The 27464-nt window shown below is 43.0% G+C and overlaps 1 protein-coding gene across 1 annotated transcript; it reads left to right on the plus strand.

Annotated features, from left to right (window-relative positions):
- The first annotated feature begins 1420 nt into the window (after positions 1–1420).
- On the plus strand, positions 1421–26391 carry LOC139285527 (tyrosine-protein kinase receptor UFO). The gene is made up of 20 exons (XM_070906094.1): positions 1421–1583; positions 5129–5339; positions 5806–5906; positions 6019–6201; positions 9265–9345; positions 9474–9589; positions 11789–11984; positions 16416–16555; positions 16691–16835; positions 17132–17149; positions 18036–18165; positions 18447–18538; positions 20684–20779; positions 21134–21211; positions 21724–21816; positions 22309–22430; positions 23031–23140; positions 23618–23777; positions 24973–25109; positions 25809–26391. The coding sequence occupies exons 1-20, from the start codon at positions 1421–1423 to the stop codon at positions 26266–26268; spliced, it is 2832 nt and encodes a 943-aa protein (XP_070762195.1). The 3' UTR covers positions 26269–26391.
- Positions 26392–27464: the final 1073 nt, after the last annotated feature.

Below are 27464 nucleotides of genomic sequence, written 5' to 3' on the forward strand. Positions count from 1 at the left end.
ACATTTCTGGTGTCTTCCCTTTTCCCCAGGATTGTATCCTCTTGGCTGGCTGTCACTGTAAACATGACATTTATATACCTGATTAAATAAGGATGAAACAGTCAGCAGAAAGTTACTAAAACGCAAATTGTAAAGTGACTTGACATAATTTGGTTTATATATGATGAAATTAATTGGAAGGCAGATGTGTTTTTTTTTTTTAACAAATTATTAAACCAGTCCTTTAAGATTTTACTCATTTAATCTTTTGTTTGTACATGAACAATACAAAAGAATCAACTGAAGTGTTAATGTAGCAGTGTGTTTTGATCCCAAACATGATGTTAAATGTGTAAAACCAATAATGAAAAAGCAGCATGCAAAACATGTGTCAAGACTTCATGAAACAACAAGAAGTATATATATGTATATATATACAGTATGTATATGTATAATTTCCCCCTGGGGATCAGTAAAGTATTTCTGATTCTGAAGTATAAACAGCAGTCAGGTCAAATTAAACCAGGGCAGCCATTAGTAGATATCCACGAATACAGATAGGACGAGCAAATATGGACATTAATGTATCTGTAAGTGACAATGACTTTTGAAAAGTAAACAGACTTATTTATACTCAACCCAGACAAAATGTTAGCTGTCATGTTGTTGATCCTCACATGTAGTGCACAGGTCTGTGTTTGCCACAGACTGACACGCACACACGCACGCACACACACACGCACACACACACGCACACACACACACATATACTTTGTTTCAAGCGGGAAACAAGTGATTTACTTGGTTATTTACAACTTCTGGGGATCCGCGTGTAATTAAAAAGCGAATGGGGGATTGTGTTGAGACAATCAGCATGCCGCAGGGTTTCTCACATCCTCTGAGAAAAGGAGGGAGACTCAGGGGGAGGAGGAGGAGGAGGAGGAGGAGGGTGGAAAGAAGTTGAGTTGAGGAATTTGAGTCGTGTTTGAAGGGGGAGAGAGGGAAAAGAAAGAGCCAGGGGAATGTCTGAGGGAGTCTGAGGGAACCGGTGGGCAGGAGAGAGACTTTGGCCGACAGGCTGCAGGAAACGCTGGTTTAAAAATACCTCCTCGGTGGCTTGAAATAGACTCGGCTTTGGACAACTTAATCCGGAGTTTAATCAGCAGCCGAAAAGTTTGGAGCCTTTTCTGCGCTTTTTGGCGAACTAAAAGTTTGTTGGACATGACTCCGTATTGGGGTCAACCAAAACAATAGAGCAAAACCAGCAAGACTTTTGCGCTGCGCGGATATTTTTTTTCCCCCACACAGGCTGTCTCCTTGAAAAGGGAACTGAAACGACGGGACCCCGTCTGTGGATAATCACATTTCCAGAAACTGCCGGAGTCACCGCAAAACTTTTTCAGCGCGACACTTTGGATCTTTGAGCTGCTGAGATGCGGTGATGGAGTCCGGCGGTGTTTCCAGGATGACTACCCTTCTCATAAAGCACACTTTCAGAGGTGATCTCCTCTCGAGAACAACCATGAGCGGGTCTCAGTGGTCTTTTTTAATCCTCACCGTCATTGTTTCTGCGTGGAGGCCAGTAACCGCCGCCACACTGACAGGTAAGGTTTCATTTCCACTGAGCAGCAGCAGCCTGTCTCCAATCTGACTGTTTGTTTGTCAACTCGAATGCGAGGAAAAACATCGTAACGAGCAATTAGCCCAGTCAGCCTCCTGCTCCTAACTCATTAAATCAATTTGCTTTGGGGTGGCGAATGCAACCACAGCTGCAAGTGCGTTCAACATCTGGCCAACATGAAGGAATTCACTGCACTCATAAAAAAAACGCATTTTAAAACAAGGCAATCGAAGAAAACGAATAAAAAACACATTGTATTGGTTCAGTCAGGCTGAGGATTATAATACTCAAAGTGATTTATATTCTGATATTGATTCAGTGACAGCAGGTAAACGTGATGGAGGAGGGTTTGTTATGGAGAGCTGTTTTCCTTGACATCAAAAGCTGGAGTGCGGAAGGATCATGTTTTTGAGATCAGGTCCAACCTGAACCCTTCTGCAAAATTTCTACTCTCGCTGGGAACCCAAACTAGGTATCCAGACCAGGATTCCCACCAGTCATGACATTTCTGGTATACTGTGGAATCTTAGAGATGTATTCCAGGCAGGGAAAGGGCTTAAAATACATCCTGCCGGGAAGTGAGTGAGAATCGTAACACTTCTCACTTGACAAGCATATAGCAGAGCAACAGGGGGAGAAATATGCTGTTTTGAACTATAGAAGAGTTGAAACGAGACTGTTAACTTCTTTAGAGAATTGTCTACATATCAGGTTATTTTACATCAGGAAAGTGTGGAAATCCTGCCAACCGTCACTCAGTCCTTATCTGCTCTAACAATCAACTTCGCTGTTTTGTTACTGCAACCTGTGGATGAAAACATGGAGTCCTTGAAGAGGCCTCCACCTGTCAGCTCATGTGTTTTGACCATTATGGTCACGCTGTGTCTCTGGGAGCTGTACCTCTGCCCTCAGCAGATGCATGACCAGGAGGGACAGAGATTACTAGACACCGCTGTGATTCATGAGCTCAGACTTGATGGTTTCAGAAGAGAATTTTTCCTGATGTCTCAGTTCCTATTTGGATGTAGGGATGGCTGTGGTGGAGTCAGGGAGGAGGAGGGGTTCTGGGGGGGGCGAATGCTTTGGTTTGTGAGTCAGAGCCGGTCTGACTCACAAACCGGTCAGACTCAAGCAGTGAATTGATGGATGGGGTAAGGGGGCAAGAGTGAAGGAGAAAGAGTTGGAAGGGGAGGTGGCAAAATGTGTAGCGATGAATCCAAAGAATGGCATGAAAAGGAGGCTAAATGAGAAAAGGGCAAAGGCGCGGCAGTGAATGGAGGGGCTGAGTTACGTAGCATTAAAAAGGCAGAACGATAAAGGAGGGAGTGAGATGAGGATAAATGCACAGACTGTGTTGGGTAGTTGTGGTATGTGCATGTCCACTGACATTTAACATCTGAGCATTTTCTACGAGAGAGAGAGAGTAGAAGTAGAGACGGGGTGGAAAGAGAGAGAGAAAGTGTGGGACCTCGAGGGAATTCAGGGGACAAAAGGGAGGAGATGGAGTAGTTAAGCACAAATGAATCACTGGAGACAGGCCACACACACACACACACACACACACACACACACACAGTATAACCATGGCCTGCTCTCTCTCTTAGCATAGCTTATTATTATCTGAATGCAGCACCAAGAGACAGAGAAAGAAAGTAGGGCTGTTTTTGTTCAATATGGCACTGAAAAAAAAACAAAGTCAGGGCCACGTAGATTCTTGAAAGGGCTCAGCCAAGCTTAAAAATAAAGGGAGGAATGACTTTTAACGCCAAAAAACACACAGAGACAGAGAGGCGGTGAAGCAGAGACTCAGCTGGCCCCTTCATTTATTGCATGCCCCCAGACAAGCTTTTTGAATGCTGGGTCATGTATGTGTGTGTGTGTGTGTGTGTGTGTGTGTGGATTACATGCACATTTACAGAATTGAGGGCATGTTCTACTTATGAGTAAAATAATTGCTGCCAAAGTGTGCCATTTACATTGCAGGTCTGTTTTCAGGAGCTGAATTATGTGTGTTTGCGTGAGATGGGTTGCTGTGGTGTCCTCTGGGGTCACAGTGGAGGGGTCAGAGGTTGAAGGTTGGCCATGAAACAGACTTGGAGGGCAGGTTGACAAGCTTGAGAAAATCTTTACAGGCAACACTCAGTGAAACAAGTGTGATTTATTCTTGTGGTGAAATTCAAGAACACAAGCCAAGTTTACATATTCTCATGCAAGGGTTAGGGTTACTCTCTGCAGAAGAAAAGAAAATCCTGTAGGAGAGATCTATGCCCATCATATGTATGTGTCCTTGTAGAATTTGTGTTTTGACGGAGATCAAGGCTGTGACCATGCTTTTATCTTTGAAATAGCATGCTTCCTTTGTCCTTAACATTATCAGGAATACCTCTCATTTCTGTTGAATCTGTTGAAAGTGAGAAAAAGCAGAACCAGTTCTTACTCATCATATTTATGACAACCCTCTCCACATCATTTTTTTTAGATGTTGAGCAGATTCACAGACATCTTGGCAGACGACCTGCAGGCCCGTCACTGGTGTTTGAGAGAAACCCTGAATATGTTTAGTGTTTGTGTTGAGCTCTCTGTGCTCTGACACTGTCGGTGCAGCGGTAGCAGCCGTACGCTAACAAGGAGCCTTTGTCCCAGTATCAGCTCTGTCCTTCTCAGGTCAGCCCCGTCTGTCAGCGAGGGACACAAGATAACTGTGTGGTGGTGGATAAACTCACCTGCTGTTATCATATCTCAGCTATGGCAAAATCAAGCCATTTATCAAAACAAGCACACAACTTAATGAAGATTTTAGTGCTGAGAAAATCAGTTGACTAATTGATAAGTCAACAACACGTTTGGCAATCAATTAAACGTTTAAGCCAATCATTAAACCAAATATTCGCTGGTTCCAGCTTCTCAAATGTCAAGATTTGCTTCTTTTCTGTGTTTTATAAAACTATAATTGTTGAGTGTCTTTGGGGTTTTGGACAAAACAAACATTTTAAAGGTATCACTTTGAGCTAATGGAAGTTGTGATGAGCATTTTTCACTATTTTCTGACATTTGATAGAGATATCAATCAATATATTATTCAGTAATTCATTAGTTAATTAGTAATTAATCATAATAATAGTTGTATTAGTGTTTGTTGCCTTCAAGTGGAGTCATATAGACCGTGTTCATGAAGCCTTTTTAATAACCCAATGTTTTTTAAAATGCTTTTAAAATAGTCTTTTCTTTTTCTTAGTTGAGTTTTCTCTGTAAAAAACACAAAATTACTATTTAAAGGTAAAATATATTGTGTGCTTGATTTGTGTGCCTGTCAAATTCCAATGTCATTTCTATATGAAACAGCATAACCTCAGATCTAGCAGCATAGCACCTTTAGAAAGGATAACAGTAGGAAAGCTTGCTGTTGTAAAATAAGAGTTTGTTTTTTTGGCTGTGAAACATTTGATCATGTAGTGAATGTGTACAGTATATAAGGTTTATTTTAACAAACTAACCCCTAATCCTGCTTTCTCCCTCTCTTAATCAAAGATTTGGAGTTTGAGCGGAGTCCCACTACTGTCATCTCTTCACTGGGCAAACCTGTTACGATGCACTGTACCCTGAAGGGCACAGGGGGCGAGGAAGAGGACCCCCCTGATGTGCTTTGGCTGAGGGACGGCGTACCACTTCAGTACGCAGACACCAACCAGTTCCAAGTCCACACTGGCAGCAACAGTTGGACGATCATGAGCACGCTCAGGTAGGCGGCACTTCTCTTCTCTGCTACACTTGTTAGCTGCTTTTGTCATGTCAGTGCATGAGATTGAATGATAAAGGTTCATCTGTAAGGCAGCCGCACCTGGCCTAAAAATGTCAGTCATGCATCTGCTGTGATTGTATTTATTTCCTGTTCCTCCGCCTGATCCTTTCACCTCGTTTAACCAGTACTGTCGCAGGATTACGTCACCATGTTGACTTCCAGCCACTGTGGAGCACTTTGAAATTAAGTCTAAAAAACATGATATAACCCAAGCAAAATCCCATGTGCCTCTCCAGCTGTAGCTCAATGTATTTTATTCCGGTATGATTGGATGGCAAAATTCGGAGGGAAAATAATCAGGGTCTGTGCATCTTTCTGCCTCTTTCTCCCTGCTTTATCAGTTTGGTTTGTCGTTGCTTGATCATGATGAAACCTGTCAAATTATACCCTTTTATACTCATAACAGTATTGAGAAGGTCCAGCTTCCAGACATGGGCTCCTATCGATGTGCTGTTCTATCAGAAAGCCACCAGACTTTGTCTGAGGAGGGGAGCATTCAGCTGGAGGGTGAGTTCATCTTCAGCTCCCTGACATACACAAAGACAGCTACAAAAATAAGCATCTTTCCTCTGAGTGCTACAGTTTTATTTGGACCCTGATTCAGCTAATTCTTTCTCAGGCCTTCCTCATTTCTCTGTGGAGCCTCAGCACAGATCTGTAGTGGCCAACGTATCCCTGAGCCTGAGCTGTGTGGCCCACGGACCTCCAGAGCCAGTCAGGGTCATCTGGCTGCAGGACGGTGCTCCTCTCAACTCCCTGATGGACCCGGTGGCCCTGTCACCCTCCACACTCAACCTCACAGGTATCATCTTTCACTCTCTATTACCTCAGCAGTCAAGGCCACATGTACACAGCTTAGTCAGACCCATTAAAACATACAGCCTCAATCAACTCCTCGAGGGCTCTCACTTTGCACTGACACAGCCCAATGTTCAGTGATCAGTAAAACAGCAATTTTGCTTGATAAAAGAGTTGAATGATGAATCAGTTTCGGCTGACTCAATTAATCGACTGCTTATTTCAGCAAGAAGAAGTCGCTGTCAGCAGCTTGTGGCCTGTAGTAGCAGATTTAAATAATTTCAAAATCATTGGTTTTGATTAAATCTGTTACAAGTGATTATAATGTACTGCTTCAAAAGCTACACAGCAACTATCTTCTGTAGTTTCAAAGGGTTCCAAACCCCCCCCCCCCATGGCTTAAACAAAACCATCAAACAACCACCCTCTGCAGAGAGAGCCGGCTGACTGGCACACTGCCAGTGGATCCATTGAGGACGAGCCTTGTGGTTGATGGGTAAAGGCAGAGCAGCACAAGAGGGACTATTAGGGGAAGGAACATAGATGGGCAGAGGACATAGAGAGATAAAAGAAAGAAGGGGAGAAAGGGTTTTGTTGCTGCTTGAATGCAAACCACATCTGCCTGCCAGATAGCTGGCCTGTGTTAAGTCCAGTAGTAGGAGGACAGGCAGAGCAGGCTGAGTCAGACGGAAGGAGGGAGGAGCGGCCGGTTTACGGATCTGGTTTGACTCATCAGAGCAGGCTGGCTGGTGCTGACCAGGATCCGTTGGACGGCAACCTACATTCACGTCTCTGGAATGGACAGCTGCTCTGGCAGACCACAAGTCCAAACCAAGGCAAACACAAATAATCTTTCAAATAGGCCCATAAAGAGAAATGGCATGAAGTACATTCCAACCTTTAAGGAAACAAGGCTAACACATGTTCCAGTAACTCCAAGTCTGAGGTAGTTTTCATCCACACCTGATGGACAGTGTGTATGAACCAAAGCTCTTTTTATGCCTTGTCCACCGGTTTTACTGCAGAAAGCAATTGATAAAGTCCTAGAATAATGTATGCTATTTGGTTTCTAAGTAAGTGGTAATGCTCTGCCAAGCCTGCACTCCGCCATCTTGACTTCTTCAGCAATTGAAGCACATAGTCACTTCCATTTAGGCCAGGTGAATGACTTGACCAGTCAAGACCATTCAGTTGTTTGGGCCAAAATAAAGTATTTTGGCTGGGTGTTCAGGTTCACTTTCCCACACTATTGACTTAAAATGGGGGACTTCTGTATGTATAAAGAGAGATACTGTACCCTCAAATTCAAAGATGAAAGTCAGCACTTCATCGTTGTTTCATTTCAAATCCAATAAGTGCTAAAAAGTAATTCATCAAGCAAAATGCAGAAACGTTCAGTGGTTGGTTTCAGATTCTCAGATCCGAGGATTTGATACTTCTTATATCTTTGCATGGAATTTGTGATGGGTATTTTTCACTACTTTGTAACATTTTACCGTCTAAATATTTATTAAATTCATGATTTGATTAATCAATAATGAAAATAACAATAGCCCGAGTATATCACAGTCCTGATTGCACTGTACATGTCAGCCAAGAAGAGGAAGCACCAGGACTATACTGTGTTATTCCCAGCTGACATTAACACTGTTGGTCAATATTGTAATGCTCATGAGCTCAGGAGTTCTTCCTAGTGACCGATTATGACATTCTCAGCTGGTCAGGAGATGTTGTTTGCTGATGGGGAAGGAAAGAGACAGAAGAGTGAGTGGCGCAATTTCGTGACAGCCTGATGAGCAGTTCATTCACCCACACAGCCAGTGGTCATCCTTCACCCCTCCCTCCCTCCTTTTCCCTGTCTCACAACCCCTTGGCTTCACCCAGCGAGGATCGTACCCCCTGTTCTTTTTCCGGCCGCAACACAATGGAGGCATGGTGCCGTCGGCGCAGAGCAACACACTGCGTGGTTCTGTGCGAGTCTCAGTTTGTGGCTTATTGACAATGTTAGGGTGTTAGATAACAGTGATAAAACTTGAATGTCACATGTTTCAGTGTGTGTGTGTGTGTGTGTGTGTGTGTGAGCCTGTCTTGTGTTGTGGAATGATTCGAGTGCGTGAGTCACTTTGTGAGAGGACTCATTCTCTGTTGAATGTCAGTGTGTGTCACAGTGTTTTGCCCCCTTCAGAGGAGCCCCAGCCTCTTGAAGGCAGCAGCTCAGTCTTTTACACCTGGACCTCAACACGGCCGCGCTCTTTGTTCTCAAAACTGCACTGCAAAAAGTTTTCAACTTCAACAGCTTTTCATTATCAACAAGCTGCAGGCATGCAGAACCACAATCATGCAGTCTTAGACTATCTAGGATGGAGATTGTTAAGTTTAAGAATGAGTCTAGGCTGGTTGATATATATATTTGAGTTTCACATTCTGATTTGCAGGTCAAAACACAACTAGGCCCAAATTTGGTTGACAGATTTTTAGACATCCAGTTACAAACATATTAGGCCGACTGGGGAACTATAATCAAAAGTGAAAGGTTTAAAATTGACACAAGTCAGACAGACTGGTCAATTTTAACAGAGAAAGAAGGTGTTGGGTGGAGGCGTTGCTAAAACTTTACAGGACAGTTTAAAAAAAAAAACTTTGAACGACTTCTAATCTGATTTTGATGAAATGTGGCAGAAAGAAGCTTGACACAGATTCTGCTGGTTCTGTGCAGTGCATCATTCCTGCCAGACTTGTTTTATTTAGGCTACTTTATGAAAACTGTGCCACAGTAGATCTACAGTAATTACTTACTTACAAAACTGATACGTTAATTGTGCAAGCCATTCTCTCAAAAATGCATCACACATCAACTAAAACTAATCAGAATACTGTTGACAGAGAGCTCACGTTACCTTATGGAAACTATTACCCCCCACACTTTTCTCACTTTAGTTTGAACTATCACACCGTTCCTCACATCAGCATTATGTTCAACTCAGCATGCTGAGCAAGGATTCTTGGTTTTAAAAGACCCCGAATGTTCCCGCTTCACATGCGCATGTTGTTTCATTTTTCCGCCCAGGTTTGAACAGGACCAGCACCTTTTCTTGTGAGGCCCATAACCGGAAAGGTGTGGCCACCTCTGGATCTGGTACCATCACTGGTAGGTGTTACACTGTAGACCCTCTTCGTTCATTATGGATATACTTTTCCTGTTTAATTGTTAATTGCATAATTTGTTTTTATATGTTAATTTACTTTGTTTTTTTGGGTCTTCCTCTCTTTCTTTAGTTCTCCCCTCCCAGCCGCAGAGTCTGAAAGCTGTGGAGATCACTCAGACCAGTCTCCATTTATCATGGCAGCCTGGTTTTGGAGGCGACTACCCGATAATCCGTTGCTCTGTTCAGGTGAGACAACACGAGATAAATGTGAGAGGAGAATACCACAGCTAGCTGAGAAAACTAGCCTGGAAAAATCACTGCAACAGTTTGACCTGCATGTTAACCAAATACATCACTCTCCCTCTATTTGCGGGACTCAGGCGACCAGGGCCTTACCTAATGCAAGCCTAATTTTAAAGAAAAGAGAGCTTGCTTTTCTTTTCTTCTCTTAACTCATCCTCTACCCCTCCCTGCTTTATTCACGTACCAGTGGATCAGGTTTCACTCTGGGAAAGTGGCCTCCTGGACTAATGTTATGTAGCACCACTCCCTCTCTCTCTCTTTCTCTCTCTCTGTCAGTGTCTCTCTGCCACTATCCTGCTCTGTGGCCATTACAGCTCGTAGCTGAGAGGAGGAACATTTTCTCCTGGAGAAGGGAGCAGCGCAGCACCACCCCAAAACGTCTGGTTCTAATAAAGCTGCCCCTCATACCTCTTGCTGTTCTTGCCCCCTCCCCTCAGCCCTCCCTTCACCCCCTCACCCTCACAGGGGAACAAGGCGAGGGGCCGGCTTCAGCAGAATGGGGCAAAAATCTGAATTTAACGGTTCATTGTGTGGCGGAGACAAACATAAAAGAGGCTGCACTGCAGAAAGCAGAAAGATATTACTGTGCTCCACAAAGGAGGCATAAAAAAGAAACAAAGAAAAAAGACAAAAATAAAGACAGACAGAAAGGAAGAACAAAAGAAATAAAGAGAAAGTCAGTTAAAGAAAACAGGAAAAGGCAGTGACAGCAGGTATTGTGAGTCTGAGCCATACAAGGGGAATGCAGGCTGAAGTGTGACTCAGAGCTGAGCTGTACAATTAGATTGAACACAGTTGTTTACAGGCTGGATGGTGATTCATCGAGTCAGGAATGACTTGCTCTCTCTCTCTCCCTCACACACACAAACACACATTCATACACTCCTCATTCATACAACGTAATATTCCTTGGGATCTCACCACCTAACTCAGACCACCACCCACCCAGCTCCTTATATGACCTCTGAATGCTCATATTGTTTTTAAGGTCATTTTCAAAGCAGTGCATAACAGCACCTGCTGTACACACACACACACACACACACACACACACACCTAATCTGTTTGTGTGGCTCCTCATTGGGTTTATAAGTTTTCAGCTCTTACTATAAAGCCCACCCTGTGAAGTGCAGCCTGTAGTCTGCAGGAGTCGCTTGATAATGAGCGATGCAGCAGAGAACAATGGTCGAGACCGGCAACTTTAATGTGGTTTTAAGATTGCTGAAATGAAGGATTTTTCCTGCCTTGTGTTCCTCTTTAAATGTGTTTACCACAGAGAGTTTGCAGAGGCAGCAGGTTTCTGCCTGTGATTTTTTGTTAATGGGTTCTGCTTTCAGAGCACCTTGCTGAGCCTGGGTCACGTTCAGAACAGCAGTGACGCAGATTTTAGACCATTTTGGGGAATTAACACTTAATGACCATCTCCCAACACCATTAAACGCAGACTCCAACCTCCTTTTCTTCCACAATATCTCATACTCAATACTGTCCGCTACTGTGCAAATAGGGAATCATCTAGAAAAACAACATAAGAAAACATTTCTGATTGCAGAAACAAAAGTGTTTTCTGGTCTTGGCATTTTCATCATGAATTATCAAACTCTATCCTATAAACTTAAATCACTTTCAATCATTTAAAAGCTGTGATATATGTTATTTTACAAAAAAGGCCTCCGCCTGCAGGCCAACTCCAATCCACAAATTTGGTTGAATATTAAAAGACAAGCTTTCTAAGATTAGTCTTTGTCAAATGAACTTTTTCATCAAATGTTGATTTCCAATATTCACAAATAATTTTAACCATCTATCTTCAAAATTGATTTCATTGAAAAGTGTTTATGTGTAATTGTTTTATTAAAAATTCATATATTGATAATTAGTAACCTTCACCTCATAAAGGTGGTGTTGAAAAAAGTTAATTAAGGCCATTTTCTCCATTTAATCCAGTTGCTTATGTTTCTACATCTTTCCCTGTCTGCACTTAATTTCTATAGTTTACGTGTTTTATTTTATTATATTATATATTATTACATACTTAAATGTATGAATGTGTTGGAAGCGATTTCTCCATCAACTCTTCAGTTCTTCTACAATACGCCATTGCCAAAAGCTTAAGATCCGTTTGTTTTCTGAATGTTCCAGGCCAAACATTCGGGAGAGTCCTTCACAGCAGGCCCAGATAAGATGATCCACAACCAGAATGTGAACATCCCACCAGCCACGCACCTCATTGGGGACCTGGAGCCCCACAGCCTCTATGCTGTCAGGGTGGCCTGTCACAGCAGCCAGGGCCCATCTGACTGGTCGGCCTGGGTAGAGCTACGCACCAAAGAAGGAGGTGAGCCCTCCAAGTGAGGAGATGTTTGTTTTCACCCTGGATGTCTCCGTGTGTGTGTGTGTGTGTGTGTGTGTGTGTGTGTGTGTGTGTGTGTGTGTGTGTGTGTGTGTGTGTGTGTGTGTGGGTGGGTGTGTGTGTGTGTGTGTGTGTGTGTGTGTGTGTGTGTGTGTGTGTGTGTGTGTGTGTGGGATCACCTCTTCTGAAGTGAGTCAAGGTCAAGGCTGTTCTGTCTGGCTACTGATTGAGGTCTAAGTCCAGGTCTCCTCCTGCTCCTGCTGTGTACTGTAACCAGTATGGGACAGATGCTACACAGCAGCTAGCAGGCACAATTGAGATGCTTTTCAGGGTAGTAAGTAATTGTAGAAGTAATAAGTTTGCATCGCATATTTGTACATAAATACCCAGTTTGTACTATTAGAGTGATGTAGCATTTGACCACTTGCATTTCAAAGCAATGTTCGTGTTTTTTTACATATAGTAGACTAAGTCCCTTCAATGTAAAATAAATATTAAATGTTAAAGATTGATATTTGATATTTATTTGCAAGGCCTACTTGTTGCTTTATTATTGATTCAAAATTGTGACACAAGTCTAAGTCTATAGATCTGATATAAACTATTGCATTTTTTGCTCAGGCAGTTGTTAATGGCTATGAGTGTTTGGCATTTTAATCTCGTACTGCATCTAATGATCTCTTATGCCTCGGGCTGTCTGTTTGATTGTTTTCTATCTGCCTCGAATTCAAGCTGTCATAGTCTGCCTATATATATGCCTATAGTCTCCTGGAGTCACCTACAGTGGCCCCTGCTTTTCAGCTTTATTCTAAGTGAGTCAAGACTTACTGGGAACATGCTGTATGATAACAAGGAGTCAGAGAATCAAGTTACAGTGCACTGTTAGTCATAATATTCCTTCCTGTGCCCCTTTAACATGGCCTGTGTTTATGAAGAATGGCAGACATGAGTCACTGTACCTCTGCGAACCCAGTTTCAAATGTAAACTCTTGAGGAAGAAAGCTGACTGGTATTGAAGAGACGGAGTTGGTGGAGACGGAGAGAGGGAGGGAGGGTGGATGTTAAATTCTCCTGAAAGGCTTCAGTTAGGATCGCAACGCTCTGTCCAAACTGTAATGCTAGGCTGCTGTGTGTTTGAGTTTAAACTGAGGTGGGATTTTCCATGCCAGCTCATGCTGTCTCTATCCCGGGATGAATAGGAATGGAAACAGCGTATACTAAGAGGAGAGATATGCCACAGGAGAGATGATGGGGGCTTTCCATAGTGGAAGCTGCTTATAATCTCAAAACACTTCAACACAACATTTCTCATGAATTCAAAAAGGGAGAAGTAGGGCTCCTTGAAATGGCACTGTAATGGAGAAGGACAATACGTGGTTTTGAGACACACTAGCTACAGTCAGGATTTTCAAGTTTCAGTTCTTTATTATAACAAAGTTAAAGCAAACTTGGTTTTGTTTCAGTGGAAAAATCCTCTGTGTGTGTTATATAATTTCCCATTGGACAACATTGTTTCATTTTTGCTCCGGCAGCTCTCTCTGCACTTGTCCTAATGAGTCAGAGGATGAAAAAACAATGGAAGATAAGATGTACCGGGTGGTCAACAATAATTTAGGAGGCATTCAAGGTCAGAGGGAGTGAGAGAATGAAGGGGAGAGGTAGACTGCTCACCGCTAAGACATATTTTCCACAGCTTTCTCTTTGGTGTCAGTGCTGAAGACAAAACTCCCATCAGGCTCTATTGTTGAGCCTGAAATCTTTCTTTCTTGAGTTTCTTTTGGCCCCATTTATTTCTCATGAATAAATTCTGCAGATACATGCTGCACTATCTCTTACATGTGTCATCCCCATTTGCTGCTCCTCCATCTCCCCTTTAATTCTTGTTTTTCACTTCATTACAGACTGTTTTCCTGCCTGCTCTTTTTTGTTCTCATATCTATCCTCCATTTCCAAGTTAGACTGGGCTAATTTTCCCTCATTTTGTTTGTATTTTCCTACGTCAAATCCTACAAACACCACTGAGGAATTTATTTCCTGCATCAATCAAGCAGGTTTTTTAATTCAGTCTTTTAACTTCTCTCCTTCATCTCTCATTTCCCCCCTTTTCTTGACCCCAGATGACCTATGATTTCTCTTTCCAGAGCACACAGCTAGCCACTGTGGGAAAAACAAGAAAAAAGGGTTAATGGTGGGAGAAGGCAAGGAATGGTTAGAAGAGCAGGGAAACGAGGGAAGGGGGCGCTTTGAGAAAACACTAATTTTGCTATTTTCCCAAAGCCCACTATTTTCCCTGGAGGATGAGAGAACAGAAGGGGGGGGGGGGGGGGTCTGATTGGTGGGAGAGGAAGTGAGACGACCCGTGTCACCCTCCTAATCCTAAAGCTGCAATGAGATTATGTTTTACATTCTATAAGCGCATTTTCCTTTCACTTCCTAAAATAACTCAGAAATGTAAAAAACACACATGAACGAATGAACTAAGACTGGGTGTGGCAACACTTGACTTGTGTACTTATACCACTTTTTACATAGTTTGCTACACTGAAAAGGCAACTAAAGGACTCATGATTCCCTCTACTTTTTGTTGCATCATATCTGTTTGTACCCCTAAAGTGACGCCAGAAGTTAGGGGACACCCAAACTCACTGTCCTATATGGAAGTGAGTCATGACGGCGTGGCACAACACACACACACAGACACACACATGTAACATTTAATCCTGTTTAATACTACTGCCAGCAAAAACTACAAGCATTAATGGACTCCATTTACTAAAGACAGACAACATTGACAGACAAAATTGAAACAAGGTGGATGTCCTTAAAAGTTGACGTTTTTGATGACACTAACATGTTTCCTCTGTAGTGCTGAGTTTGTTTTCATTTATGGAGAACAGACTCCCAGGGTTATGAGTCAATTTTTGGCTTAAGGATGACCCTTTTCCATCCACGTGTTGACCCACGCAGAGGCTAACCAGACTGAGAGGTCTGCCATGGATGCAGATGTTAACCTCTGCTGTTGTGAACTAATTGTGGCTCAAAAGTGTTTGTTTCTCAGCCTCTTGCCAAGCCTGGGCAGCTTCCATGTGGAAGACAAAGGAACAACATGAGGCGTTCTTTTCCCTTTAGTTTCTGCTTTTCAGAAAATGGCACCAGCTGATTTTGCGTCAACAATTAATATATCGGTTCTCTTGAACTCTTAGCTCCGTGACAAAAGAAGGAGACAGGACAGCGAGGTAGAAGAAAACTTGGAAAGAAGGAGATGGAATCATGTTGGATGGAAGGCAGGGAGAGAGAAAGAGATGAAGAGGGGAGGAGTAAGAGAGAAAAGGACCGCGTAGGCAACACGGAGCTGGAAAAGGAGGCAGAGAGAGACCGACAGATGACGGATCATAGGTGGAGACGAACTGCTGGAACGAACTTGACTTGGAGGTTGTTTTTGTTGCCGCTGGCAGGCAGAACAGGGACCGCATGTGGAAACAATCACCCGCCAAACGCTTCCTGATAACATCATCCATAGGCTGGGCCATGTTTCCCAAACCCACACTGACTTGGTGTATGTGTGTGTGTGTGTGTGTGTGTGTGTGTGTGTGTGTGTGTGTATGTGTGTGTGTTCGCATGGACGTGTGTGGGTGTCCAGTCAGTTTGTGTGACTTTATAAGCCTGCAGAGAGAGACGCAAAGACAAAGCGAGCCTTAACTCAAACAGTAACAAAGGAAATAAGCACTGTCGTCTCCTTGTGAAAAGGTTCTTGGATTTCTGTGCTATACAGAGGATCAATCACACACACACACACACACATACACACAAATTCCTCACACTATTTCTAGCATGTTATTCAGGTTCTTTCTCCACTGGGTATTTCTGCTGCCAGCAGCCTTTTTTCGCTCTTGGCTCCAGAGAGCCAGAAAAGAAAAGGGCAGGCGAGAGAATAAAGCAGAAACAGGGATGGACAGAGGAGGAGGGACAGCATGAAGGAGGGAGACACAGGCCTCAGCATGTGTCCATCTGAGTCCGTCCAACCGTGCTGAGACAGAGAGAGCACACAGGCTTCTGAGCTCAGCTAATCGCCCCTGTCTGTGGTGCCCTTAGCTTGCCTTTTTTGTCCTACTAAAGCTGAATTCTCCACATTCTCTGACATCTTCTCCCTCCAGCTGTTGTAGTTATCCACACCCTAGAGGCTCCAGGCTGTCAAAACAACACACGCCCTGCTAACCCTCAGCCCATTGGCCCCTGGCCCCGGCACCCACAGTCACAGCACTGCCAACTCCTCATTCATACCCAGAATCTTTTGACACGTACACCATCACACCCTGGGCTACATGCTTGCCTCAATTTAAAGCAACTCTACAAGTACAAATCCATCTTACTGTGTGAGTGAAATGCCTTCAAGTTCTGCTGTGTTTTGTGTCTCAGTGCCAGAACACCCACCTGTAAACGTGACCGCGGTGCTAAATGAGACAGAGGTGCTGATGACGTGGGAGGGGCCTCCAGGAAAGCTGAATGGAGAACTGCAGGGCTACATGGTGGAGTACAGCACACCTGCCACACAGCCGGTCAGTCTGGGACACGTACACTCACAGCAAAACACAACGCAAACTTTTCTGACCTTGTTCATCAAATTGACAGAAATAAAGAACACATTCAATCTGCTTGACACAGACTGTCTCCTTCTTTTCTTTTGTTGACAGTTTGTTGTGGATACTGGATTGGACACTGAGCTGTCAATCAATCTGTCCGTCCCCTTGTCCAATGTGTCTTTTCGAGTGTGTGCCTACACAGGGGCGGGGCAAGGACCCTGGACCCCCACGCAGACTCTGACACTTATCGCTCCTGGTGAGTCACTACCAATGAAAATATGAAATGACCATCTACTTTGACACATGAATGATCGCTGAAATAGAATATTGAACGTTCCTTTTTTTCTGCAGCTGCATTACTTTGTAAGCAATAGTCTGACTTTAGCTCATTACAGTAGCATTTTATAATGACCATAATCATTTTTTACAGGAAGTTGTCAGATGTCATTTCATATAAATTCTATTTCAGGTTTTACCAAACAAAATATGTTGTTTTTCTCCTGAAAGTCATAATATTGACATGAGCTCTGCTTTTGTTTTTTACTCCCACAGAAATGGAGGAATTAAGAGGTGAGTAATGACCGGCTTTGCACATGCAAACTTACAAACATGCTCTTCTGTGACCTCTCAGAGTGGCACGTAATGACACAGTGACAGTGGAAGTGAGCTCATGGCGTTTTTTCCACCACAGGACTTCTCTTTCTTATTCTCTGTCACTGGGTTCCTCCATGAGCCTGAAAGTCGCTTCCTGTGTATCTCAGAGAAAAGGAAGGAAGAGAAAAAAGAGAAGAGAGGATCTCAGAGAGACAGAAAAGGGGAAGAGGGGTATGGGGTGAATGGGAAGACGCATCATAAATATTTATAACAGGCAGGAACAGTGAAGCATCTCTGTTTGCTTAGTCTAATAGAGCCAGACAATTCAAACAACAAGAATGGCAGATAAAAAGAGGCAGGGAAAGTGGGGGGAGGTGAGTGTGAATGGGAGTAAAGAAAACAGTGGGTCGAGGTTGTGAGTGAACAGCAGTAGTCTGCAGGGGAGGCTGGCAGTACATTTCAATGTGAGAGTTTGGACAGCGACAACTCAACAAATCTGACCAGTTGAAACTCACAACAATGCTGGATATGTATGTAATAAGTTTTCTAATAAGGATATAACGAATTTTCTGTACAACCTTGATAAGAAGATAATGTGAGGAGAGTTTGACAAGCATTTGAACATGCAATAACATTGGGATAAAGAAAGGAAATTGATCATTTGAGATTGTACCCTGGCACTGTGGCTTCATTTCATGAATAAATGATACAGCATCACATGTTTTCCCTTTGCCTTCAGTTGATAAAATAAATAAAAACTTAATTACTGCTTTTTGTCACCTTAGGGGCTCCATAATCCTGAATTCTCACTTTACCCACCTGTCTAAACCCTCATCCGTCCGTGTCCACCCCTCTCCCTCAGGTACATCTTCGCCCCCGGCCTTTTCCTGGCACTGGTGGTATGTGGTGATGGCCATCGCCGGCGCCGTGTCCATAGCTGTTCTCATGGCTGTTTACGTGGCCAAGCTGCGCCGCAAGGAGACGCGATTTGGGTGCGTAGGCTGTTAGCACTCCACGTGGGTGGAAGGGAGGGACTCGATAGCTGTGCCAAACCAAAAAGCTTCAGTTTTTTTTCAGTTGCTTGACCTAGTTGCCTCACTTCTGCGTGCATACTGGAGCATTTGGATTGAGTAGAAGACATCTGTTTTGAAAGACCAACAGTCATTGTGAATTATGGAGTAATGCCATGTTTTCAGCTGTGTTTACGCATCTGCTGGAGTGACCTCGAATTGTGTTTTGCTTCGTTTTGTATGATGTGTGTTTGCATTCACAGAGAGGCGTTTGAACCCATGATGGAGAGCGGAGAGCTGGTGGTCCGGTACCGTGCTCGCCGCACCTACAGCCGCAGGACTACAGAAGCAACATGTGAGTTCCCCTCTCTGCCCCTGCATGTCACTCAGAAAGATGATCATGCAGCAGTAAGAGATAAGTCTCTCAGCAGGCCCAAACCTGCCTCAGTCCCCAGGATAGATAGCGATACAAAAGAGTAGCATAATAGCATCTCCTCTCATGCCCTGGGCCTGGATCCAGCAGTTCAATGGAAGGAAATCTTTAGCAGCAACAGTTCTAATTCAAGACAGGAATGGTTTATTTGGTTGTTCCAAGGCAGGAACATGAACAACTAAGGTTAATTCATCACCACAGCTGTGAAAATAGCCCTAGAGTGTTCAGTCAGCTGACATACTCCACAACAACACTGCGTCCCTTATACTATATAACGCAATGTTTTATGTTTAAAATCATATCGGTTAGTGTGCAGTAAATCCATTCATGAAGTTATGCCCTGTACAATCGGGCGTGAACAGCAGAATTAGATTTGACTTGGCAACATTTCAGATGTTTTACTGACAGCAGAGGAAGGAGGTGGGACAGGGAAGGTGAAATCAAGATTGGAGAGGCTGAAGATGTGGGGAAGGGGATACAATTACATCAGGGAGAGGGTGACTTGACGTACCCCTCCTATGAACTTAGACATTTCAAACTTAAACAGCCTGTAACAACAGGTGAGGAGCTGCTTGACTCCTCTGACTGGAATGAGGAGGTCATTTCACCTTTGGAGAGTAAAGTGGGAGTTTCTAGTCTCATCCAGGTGGAGCAACGACCACTTACTGATGGAATAGAAAACAGTGGTTTGTGGGCTGTCACCAGCCAGCAGTCCCCGTGAGTCCTCATGATTACAGACAGAGATACGTACCTGTAAACACAGAATGCAGACTCAAATTTCACACAGCTGGGTCACATTCATGTCCCTGGTGTACGCACAATATTTGTGCAGACCCTCATACACAAGTCTCAGCTTGCCACAGCCACAAAGAGGCCAGGGGAAAAAAACTGCAGAGAAAAAAGGAGAAAAGAAACGTATTCAGTAAGTAAAATGAGACCAGCCAAGAGAAAGAGATGTGGAGATCATGTGTGAGTGAATGGGGGAAAGCGCACTGGGAATAAAGGAAAGGGTCAGATTGGAGGGATTTGGGCGGGATTAATGCTGCTGATGTTGACCAGTAATTTTGGCAAATTCTCAGGACAAAGTCGAACCCTTGGGCTCCGGGTTATTGCATGCATTGGCTAATATCTGGTCACGCCAGCATGTGTTGGAACATGCCTGTGGACTGAGCACATTGTTTCCGACGCGTGGCAGATTGATAGTGTAGCAGCAGCTGGCGGGGGATCTCTGAGCATGTCGTTGCCTTGTAATATCCTGGCCCAGATGTGAAAACAGTGCTAACGTCTGTAGCGCAGTCTGCTCGCCACCATACAGCTCAATGACAGCCAGCTGGCTGAAGGGAGTCAGGAACCTTTAAACCAGCTTAAATCCTCTGACCTCAACCCCCCACCCCGACCTGGTCCCTTGCAAGATCACATGGTTATGTGTCCCATACCTGAAAAATGGTCTGAGAGGATGGAGAAGCTCCATGTCAGATGCTCTCTGCACTGTGGACTCCATGTTATTGTAGTTTTGGATTTTGAATTAGTCTTTATTTTTGTATAGTTTTGACTATTTTCAGCTGCACTTAAGTTTTAGTTTTCTGGGTGTGGTAGTTTTAGTTTTTTTTTTTTTTTTTTTTTACAAATACATTGTTTCATTGTGTAGATTCACATTTTTATATTTATTTTAAGATATGCTTGACATTTAAATAGTGTTTTTAGTATCTTTGGAACATGGCTTGGTGAATTGAAAACAATAGATACTGAATTATTTATTGCATTAATACAAATTCAAATAATGTAATGTTATGCCCACCTTTATTTCCAATAACAAAGATGAAAACTAAGAAGATTTAATCAAATTTTATTTTGGTGAGTTTTACAAGCAGACAGAATGGTTTTAGTACAGTTATGGTCGTATTTTCATTGTTATTGAAGCTGGCAGTGTTTATTAACACTTTGTTTTTGGCTTAGTGTTGTGCATTGTGGGTTTATAATCTGGCTGTTTTTCTCTCTTTTATGTGTTGTTCATTAAAGTGCTTTGGCCTCAAACACCATTAAAATTCCATGTTTTTTCCTCCTTAGTGAACAGCCTGGGCATCAGCGACGAGCTGAAGCAAAAGCTCCAAGACGTGATGGTGGACAGACATAAACTAACCTTGGGAAAGACGCTGGGAGAAGGTACTGCTTTGTTTTGTTTTGTTTTTTAACTATGTGTCAGTCTCATTTCTGGGACAGCGTGGAGTTACTATGTACAGTATCAGTACAGGGAGTGCCTGACAAACAGCAAGGTGAAAAGGACATTTGTAAACACTTTTATATCAGGGTTGGTACATAGTACATAGTCAGGACTTATCTGCCATATCTCCATTTCCGTCTGACCCCAGGTATAGTGTAACAGTTTACAGTGTGATAACCTCTTTGCCCTACACTCTGTAAAGTCAGGGAACTAACCACTTTTCACTGTTTAATAAGGTATTTAATGTTTTTGCATCTAAACTGAGTATCTGATTGTATCTTAATTTCTTTCTTCAGGGGAATTTGGCTCTGTGATGGAAGGGCTGCTGACTCAGGAGGAGTCTGCTCTCAAAGTTGCTGTCAAGACTATGAAGAGTGAGTAGACAGTAAAAGTACTCAGCAATCGCCACAATGAATCCCTTCATCTTGGGAACACAGGCCATTTGATAGACAGCCCCCCCCGGGTCAGAAAGTAACAAGTGTCAAGTGGCAAAAATTTCAGTTTTTGATTAAAAAACAGACAAAGACGCAGCTTGTAGAAAATATTGCCAGAAGAAAAAATTGACCCCATATAAACCATAGTGCCAAAGTAAAGACAGTTGTATAAAAATTCCAAAGTTGAGCAGGAAAAGAATGAATGTTTAGGGACTGAAAACAGCGCCACCCTCTTTTGTGAGATTTCTGCCAGTTTCAAGCTGTGTTAAAACAAACTTGGTGGTAAAAACTGCGAACATGTATTTATTCATAGTTTAATAAATTTGGGAGCCAAAACACCCTCTGAATTAATAAAAGTTTATTTCTTACCCTGGCAACCTCTCAGCCTGGCAGCGTGTGCCATGAGCTACACAAAACCACAGGGTCTCACCTCTGTACCGTCTCCTCTCCAGTTGCCATCTGTACCCGCTCAGAGATGGAAGATTTTCTCCGTGAGGCTGCCTGCATGAAAGAGTTTGACCACCCCAATGTCATGAGGCTTCTAGGTGAGTCAGGATTCATGTTGCTGGGCACATCAAGGGTCAATTGTTGGGTTTCTTTGCCCAGGTAGAAACTGTGCAGGTCTTTACGTCTTAGTCCAAGTTCATCAGGATAATTCACAAGTCTTATTAACTATAAATAGTTTTCATTGGAACTACTTTCCTCCAAAGAAATAGTCCTGATTTAGCGCATTTTCTGTAGATTATTATTATTATTATTATTATTATTATTATTATTATAGTAGGAAAGACTAGATGTTTTTGGGTTTGAGACAGAAACCTTTGAGATGAATATCTCAAAATCTGGGCAAATTAAACCATAGCTATCTGCACGACTAAATATCACTAAAGGTGAGAAAATATGTTATTTAACTGACTCTTTAGAATACTGCCTTGGTTAACTTTAAATAAGATAATGAAATTATCGTGTTAATGTCTATATGTAGAGAACATGTATGTAGTCTATGTGTATAATACTAAGCTGTGGTGTTTTCACAGGTGTGTGTCTGCAGACTGTGGAGAGTGAAGGTTACCCCTCCCCTGTGGTGATCCTGCCCTATATGAAACATGGAGACCTGCACAGCTATCTGCTATACTCGAGGCTGGGAGACTGTCCTGTGGTTAGTCCGATTACAAACAACGAAAGCACAGTCAGCAACACACACATGTGCGCACATAAAGTCTCGCACAATTTAACAGCTTAATGGGTTCGTAGTTTAAAAGTTCACATGAATGTCTGTCAGCAAAATGGGATCCAAAGGTCAACACAGACGTAAAGTATTTGTTACAGTGGGTCCCCATCCACGCCTTTTTGGCAGCACGCACACTCTGAGATCATGAAAACACAAGATATGTGTCTGTCGTTGCTATCTGCAGTTTTACTTATTAATGGATGAGATGTTTTTTTGGAATCGAGAAGTGCAATACGCAGTAAGTCCCTGAAGAGCAGGGTTGAGAAACACAAGCCTAATCAAAACAAGATTGCTACAGAATGTTGAAACAGCCATGAGTTCGGCAAACATTCAAAAACACGGTGGTGTTGAGCCCTATTCTTCCCACAGGAGGAGGCTGTTAGTATCTGGAGCAGGGAGCACTCAGTTCAGGATGATCACATGTCCTCAAAGAGATGGGCTCTAGTGCCCTCTACTGGGCAGAAAATAAATGTCAGTTGTGGTGGACGTGTGACTAAAACCTTTTTTTCTCTCTGTGCTGTCCTGCAGTACCTCCCGTCTCAAATGCTGGTAAAGTTTATGACTGATATTGCCCGAGGGATGGAGTACCTCAGCAGTAAGAACTTCATCCACAGAGACCTTGCAGCTCGCAACTGCATGTAAGCACAATCTCTGCTTCCACTTTTTACTCTCTCGGTTCCTGTATGTATTATCACTTGCTCTTTCTCTTTCCATTTTTACCCTGTATGCAATGGTTGGAGAAGCTCTTAAAAAGTACTAAAAGTAGACCAAGAGGATGCGCTCAAAGCAACATTTGGGAGAGGGGAAGCCCAAAAAATGCTGATGTGATGCAGGAAAGGCATGACACTTACATGGGGATTGAATTTAATTTGATATGCATGGCATCATGTTATATTTATTATATTATAAGATGATCATAATCTGCAAAGTAACTATAGCTTTCAAGTAGATAAGTGGAATAAAAAAGTACAAACTTTACCTCTGAAGTGTAGTGGAGTAGAAGAAGTCAACATTTTTCAGCACTTGGATAAATGTACTTTTATACTTTCTACCACTGCCTGAATGCCCCTTTTCCAAAAATACAGCGCTGTAACACTCTGGTTTCTCTGCCTCAGGCTGAATGAGAACATGAATGTATGTGTGGCCGACTTTGGCCTCTCCAAGAAGATCTACAATGGAGACTACTACAGGCAGGGGCGGATCTCAAAGATGCCTGTCAAATGGATCGCTATTGAAAGCTTGGCTGATCGTGTCTACACCACCAAGAGTGATGTGGTTAGTTCAACTACTGTGTGTCTGTGTGTGTGTTAGTATCAATCCCATTGAACATTGTGGGGGTTCAGCTCCCATTTGGGGACAAAACACTGGGTTAACTGTTTGTTTTAGGGTTGGCTTTGGCTTATGGTTAGAAATACACTACTTTCATACTTTTCCCCAAATCTGCCTTTTGAGTATCAAAAGACTTGAAAGGACTTAAATTGTCTAAAAGTTACAACTGGATTATTTTAGTGGTGATATATTTTACAGCAGGAACCGCAACCTCAAAACCTCCATAGAAACGTCTTAAATCATCCTGCAGGATAATGCACGTGTTTTCTAATCAATCATTTCACCAATATATCACGAATGACACCACTTTAAGCCAAGCTTTTGGAGCTTCAAGGAGAGTGGCAGCACCAAATGTAAGGACTGTATTTTAGCCGTATTGTGGCACAACTACGAGTGTTTAGAACCAACTGAGCATATGGATGGACAGTGTGCCGCAGGGTTAGGGTGGTTTGAGAAGTTTTTCCACTGTCAAAACTGGCATCTATTGGAATAGTTCTCTGCCAAGGAAAGAAGTACTGTACAAACCTTTTACAGCTACCTTTCCTGTCTAAAGGGGGTGAGTGTAGTAAAACGCAGATTTTGGGTGACTATTGCTTTAAGGTTACCGTAATGTTAAAGGGGTAGTCCAAAGTTAGGCATGTAGCTGTTATGGGTTAAAGGTTAGCTTTAGCTTCCAGGAATTTGAGTCCATTATTTGTTCAATGGGAAATATTTACTACGTTTACTCTTTAAAATTGAGAAATAGCCTCATTTTAATAGCCTCATGAAGACAGAGTTGTGATGTATTGAGTTAAATGTATTCAATTTTCCATAGAATATACACATACATATCATTACCAACATCTGCATCAGATATTAGTCAGTAACAGGGCCCTGGTTTCCATGCACATGTGAAAGTGTTCATACAGTGTAAGCGTTAAAAAGGATGTACATTCCTTAGTAAGTTGTGCATAGGATGTCCAGACAAACATGGCTGTGTTATTTCCATAGCTAATGTTTGACCAGGGCAGATTCATGTTTGTGTAGTGTGTGGCAAAGTGTGTAAAACCTGAAGGAATTTAAAATACCTTAACCCTCGCCCTCTCCCTCCCTCTTTACTATTTCTTCTCCTTTCCTCTGTCTCTCTCTCTGTGTCTCTCAGTGGTCGTTTGGAGTCACCATGTGGGAGATCGCCACGCGAGGCCAGACTCCGTACCCTGGGGTCGAAAACAGCGAGATTTATGATTACTTGAGACAGGGAAACCGTCTCAAACAGCCTCCAGACTGTCTGGACTGCATGTGGGTGTCGACTCCTTCACTGCCCATTCCTCACAAAACACACTCAGCTGATGATGAAGTGCCTTGGAAATCTTTTGCCCCCTGATTAGAAGTACCTTTTTTCCATAAAGCAATCACAGCTAGAGGCTAAAAACAGTTCCAGTCCATCTGCTTCTCAAGGGGCTCAGATGATGCTTTGAATTGTTTCCATGTTTCTTGAAGATTCTTAGTTAAACATACTTTTAATGAACCATTTTGTTCCAATATATGGATTTCCCCAATTTGAAAAGCTTGCACCCTTCCTGGTAGAAAGCACAAAATTCAGATTTTTGTTAATTTCATCCTAATTTGTTAAACAGCATTTTGAAAAGCAGCTTTTCACTTGATTTTCAGGTGACACATTACTTTACAAGTTCTATAGTTTCTTAATGATGTTGGATGATGAGGAGGAACTTCCAGAGAAGGGAATACATCATTCAGTACTATTTATAGGGAAAATGGAGATAGTTTTCTGCGACAGTACACTTGGCAAGTTCCTACTAAATCTTTTGAGTTTGTAAAAAATTGATATGTTGAATTTCATAGAAACTTCCAGTTATCGTAGTATTAATAACTTGAAAATGGTCTAGGACCTGTGCAATGAAGTGTTTCTGTTTTTCCACATGCTTCACCAATGTGCTAACATAAAGTATACAATTAACATTTCTTCATCCTCTCCAGTTACGCCCTGATGTTCTCCTGTTGGCTGCTGAGCCCAAAGGATCGCCCATCATTTGAGTCCCTGCGCTGCGAGCTGGAAAAGGCCCTTGAGGATCTGCCGGACCCCCAGGACCCAGACGAGATCTTGTACGTCAACATGGACGAGTCCTCCATGGAGCTCGGGGCCGTCGGTGGCCGTGACCCCATTGGGGGGCCGTCCCCTCTCTGCCTGAAGGGCCTGGACTCTGTGACCACAGTGGAGGTTCACCACCCCAACCGCTACGTCCTCTGTCCCCAACATGAGACCAACCGAGCCCTCTCTGACTCCATGGAGAGCCTGGACATGCCAGTGTCGTCCTCCACAGCCACACTGCCTCTACAGCCATCCTGCCAATCCTCTCCCAACCCCACCCCAGCTCCCACCCCGACTGTCGAGCTGCTGGAGGACAGGGAGGGGTCCCGGAAAATGCCCTGGCAGTGATGGCTTCCCTCTTAAAAAATGTCAAGACTCGTCACTGCCAAAGTGTGCCATCCTTTCACCCCAGTCCAAGAACGAGATCCAGCCTCTTGCTACTGACTGTAAGAAACCTAATGTGTCCCTACATACATATTTTGCACAAATACACTCATACACACACACCCGAAGGCATTCCAAGGAAGTGAAGGATTGGGATTATTTCCTTTGTCAAACCCCTCTCCTCTAAAAAGAGCACATTTCCAAGTGAATGTGAAAGTTAATGTGTGTAGCAGGAGGAACACTGTTGCCAGCTATACACAGTGGGTGAACAAGTTTAGAGCACATGCTGTTGCCCTCATACACTGCAGCACAATCAGAGCAATGAATTCCCAGTCACTATAGCAATACAAAATGCCAACTACCTGTATACAGCAGAGTGATCTCCTTCAAGTGATTAAGCTAAAATAATCAAACGTCTCTGTGAAACCAGCTCAGACACTGCCAGACTGAATCTACGACCAAACAAACTCAGGAGCTTGAACTTTCCATTGTGTAAGCGCTAACATGGAGGACTCACACCAGCTGAGGAAACTGTTCCTCTGAAGGAGAAACCTCACCCATATGAATCCCTGCTCCTGTGTAGAAATATCTCGAGGATTGGTGGGAAAAAAGGAAGAAGCATTAGTGTCTCTTTGATTGAACGTATCATCTGGTGAAGACGACTGGTTGCTTTAAGGTTATACAGATTCATGAAGGACAATGAGAAGATTTAGGCTAAAATCACCAACGTTGTTGTTTTTTGCTTGAGCTGTGGTTTTTGTCAGGTGTCATAACTTCAAGGATGATAGAATTTTCTCTTCCCACAGAAAATCATTGCTGAACCCTGAAGTTCACCCTGAAGTTAGAAGACCTTTACCCAATAGCAACAGGATGAAATATGAATTTTTAAACAACTGAAGAATTAAAATAAAGATAACCAAAATTTGCAAAGAAATTCCACTGCAGGCTTTAGAGACTTTCGTATGAAGCTGTTTTGAATGAGGAACCTCCATCTTTCATTAATCAAAACCTACAGTAGTTTGTGTGTTAGCCTAATGTAGCATTCTAACAATCCCTGCATCCTCTCCAGGGGTTGTACTGCTAGTTGTGCATTAAGCACCGTGAGCCATTTACAGTTCACATGTGGCAACTCTTTCTTCACTGACAGGTGAGACACCTGC

The sequence above is a fragment of the Enoplosus armatus genome, chromosome 5, assembly GCF_043641665.1.
Source record: "Enoplosus armatus isolate fEnoArm2 chromosome 5, fEnoArm2.hap1, whole genome shotgun sequence".
Lineage (NCBI taxonomy): Eukaryota > Metazoa > Chordata > Actinopteri > Centrarchiformes > Enoplosidae > Enoplosus > Enoplosus armatus.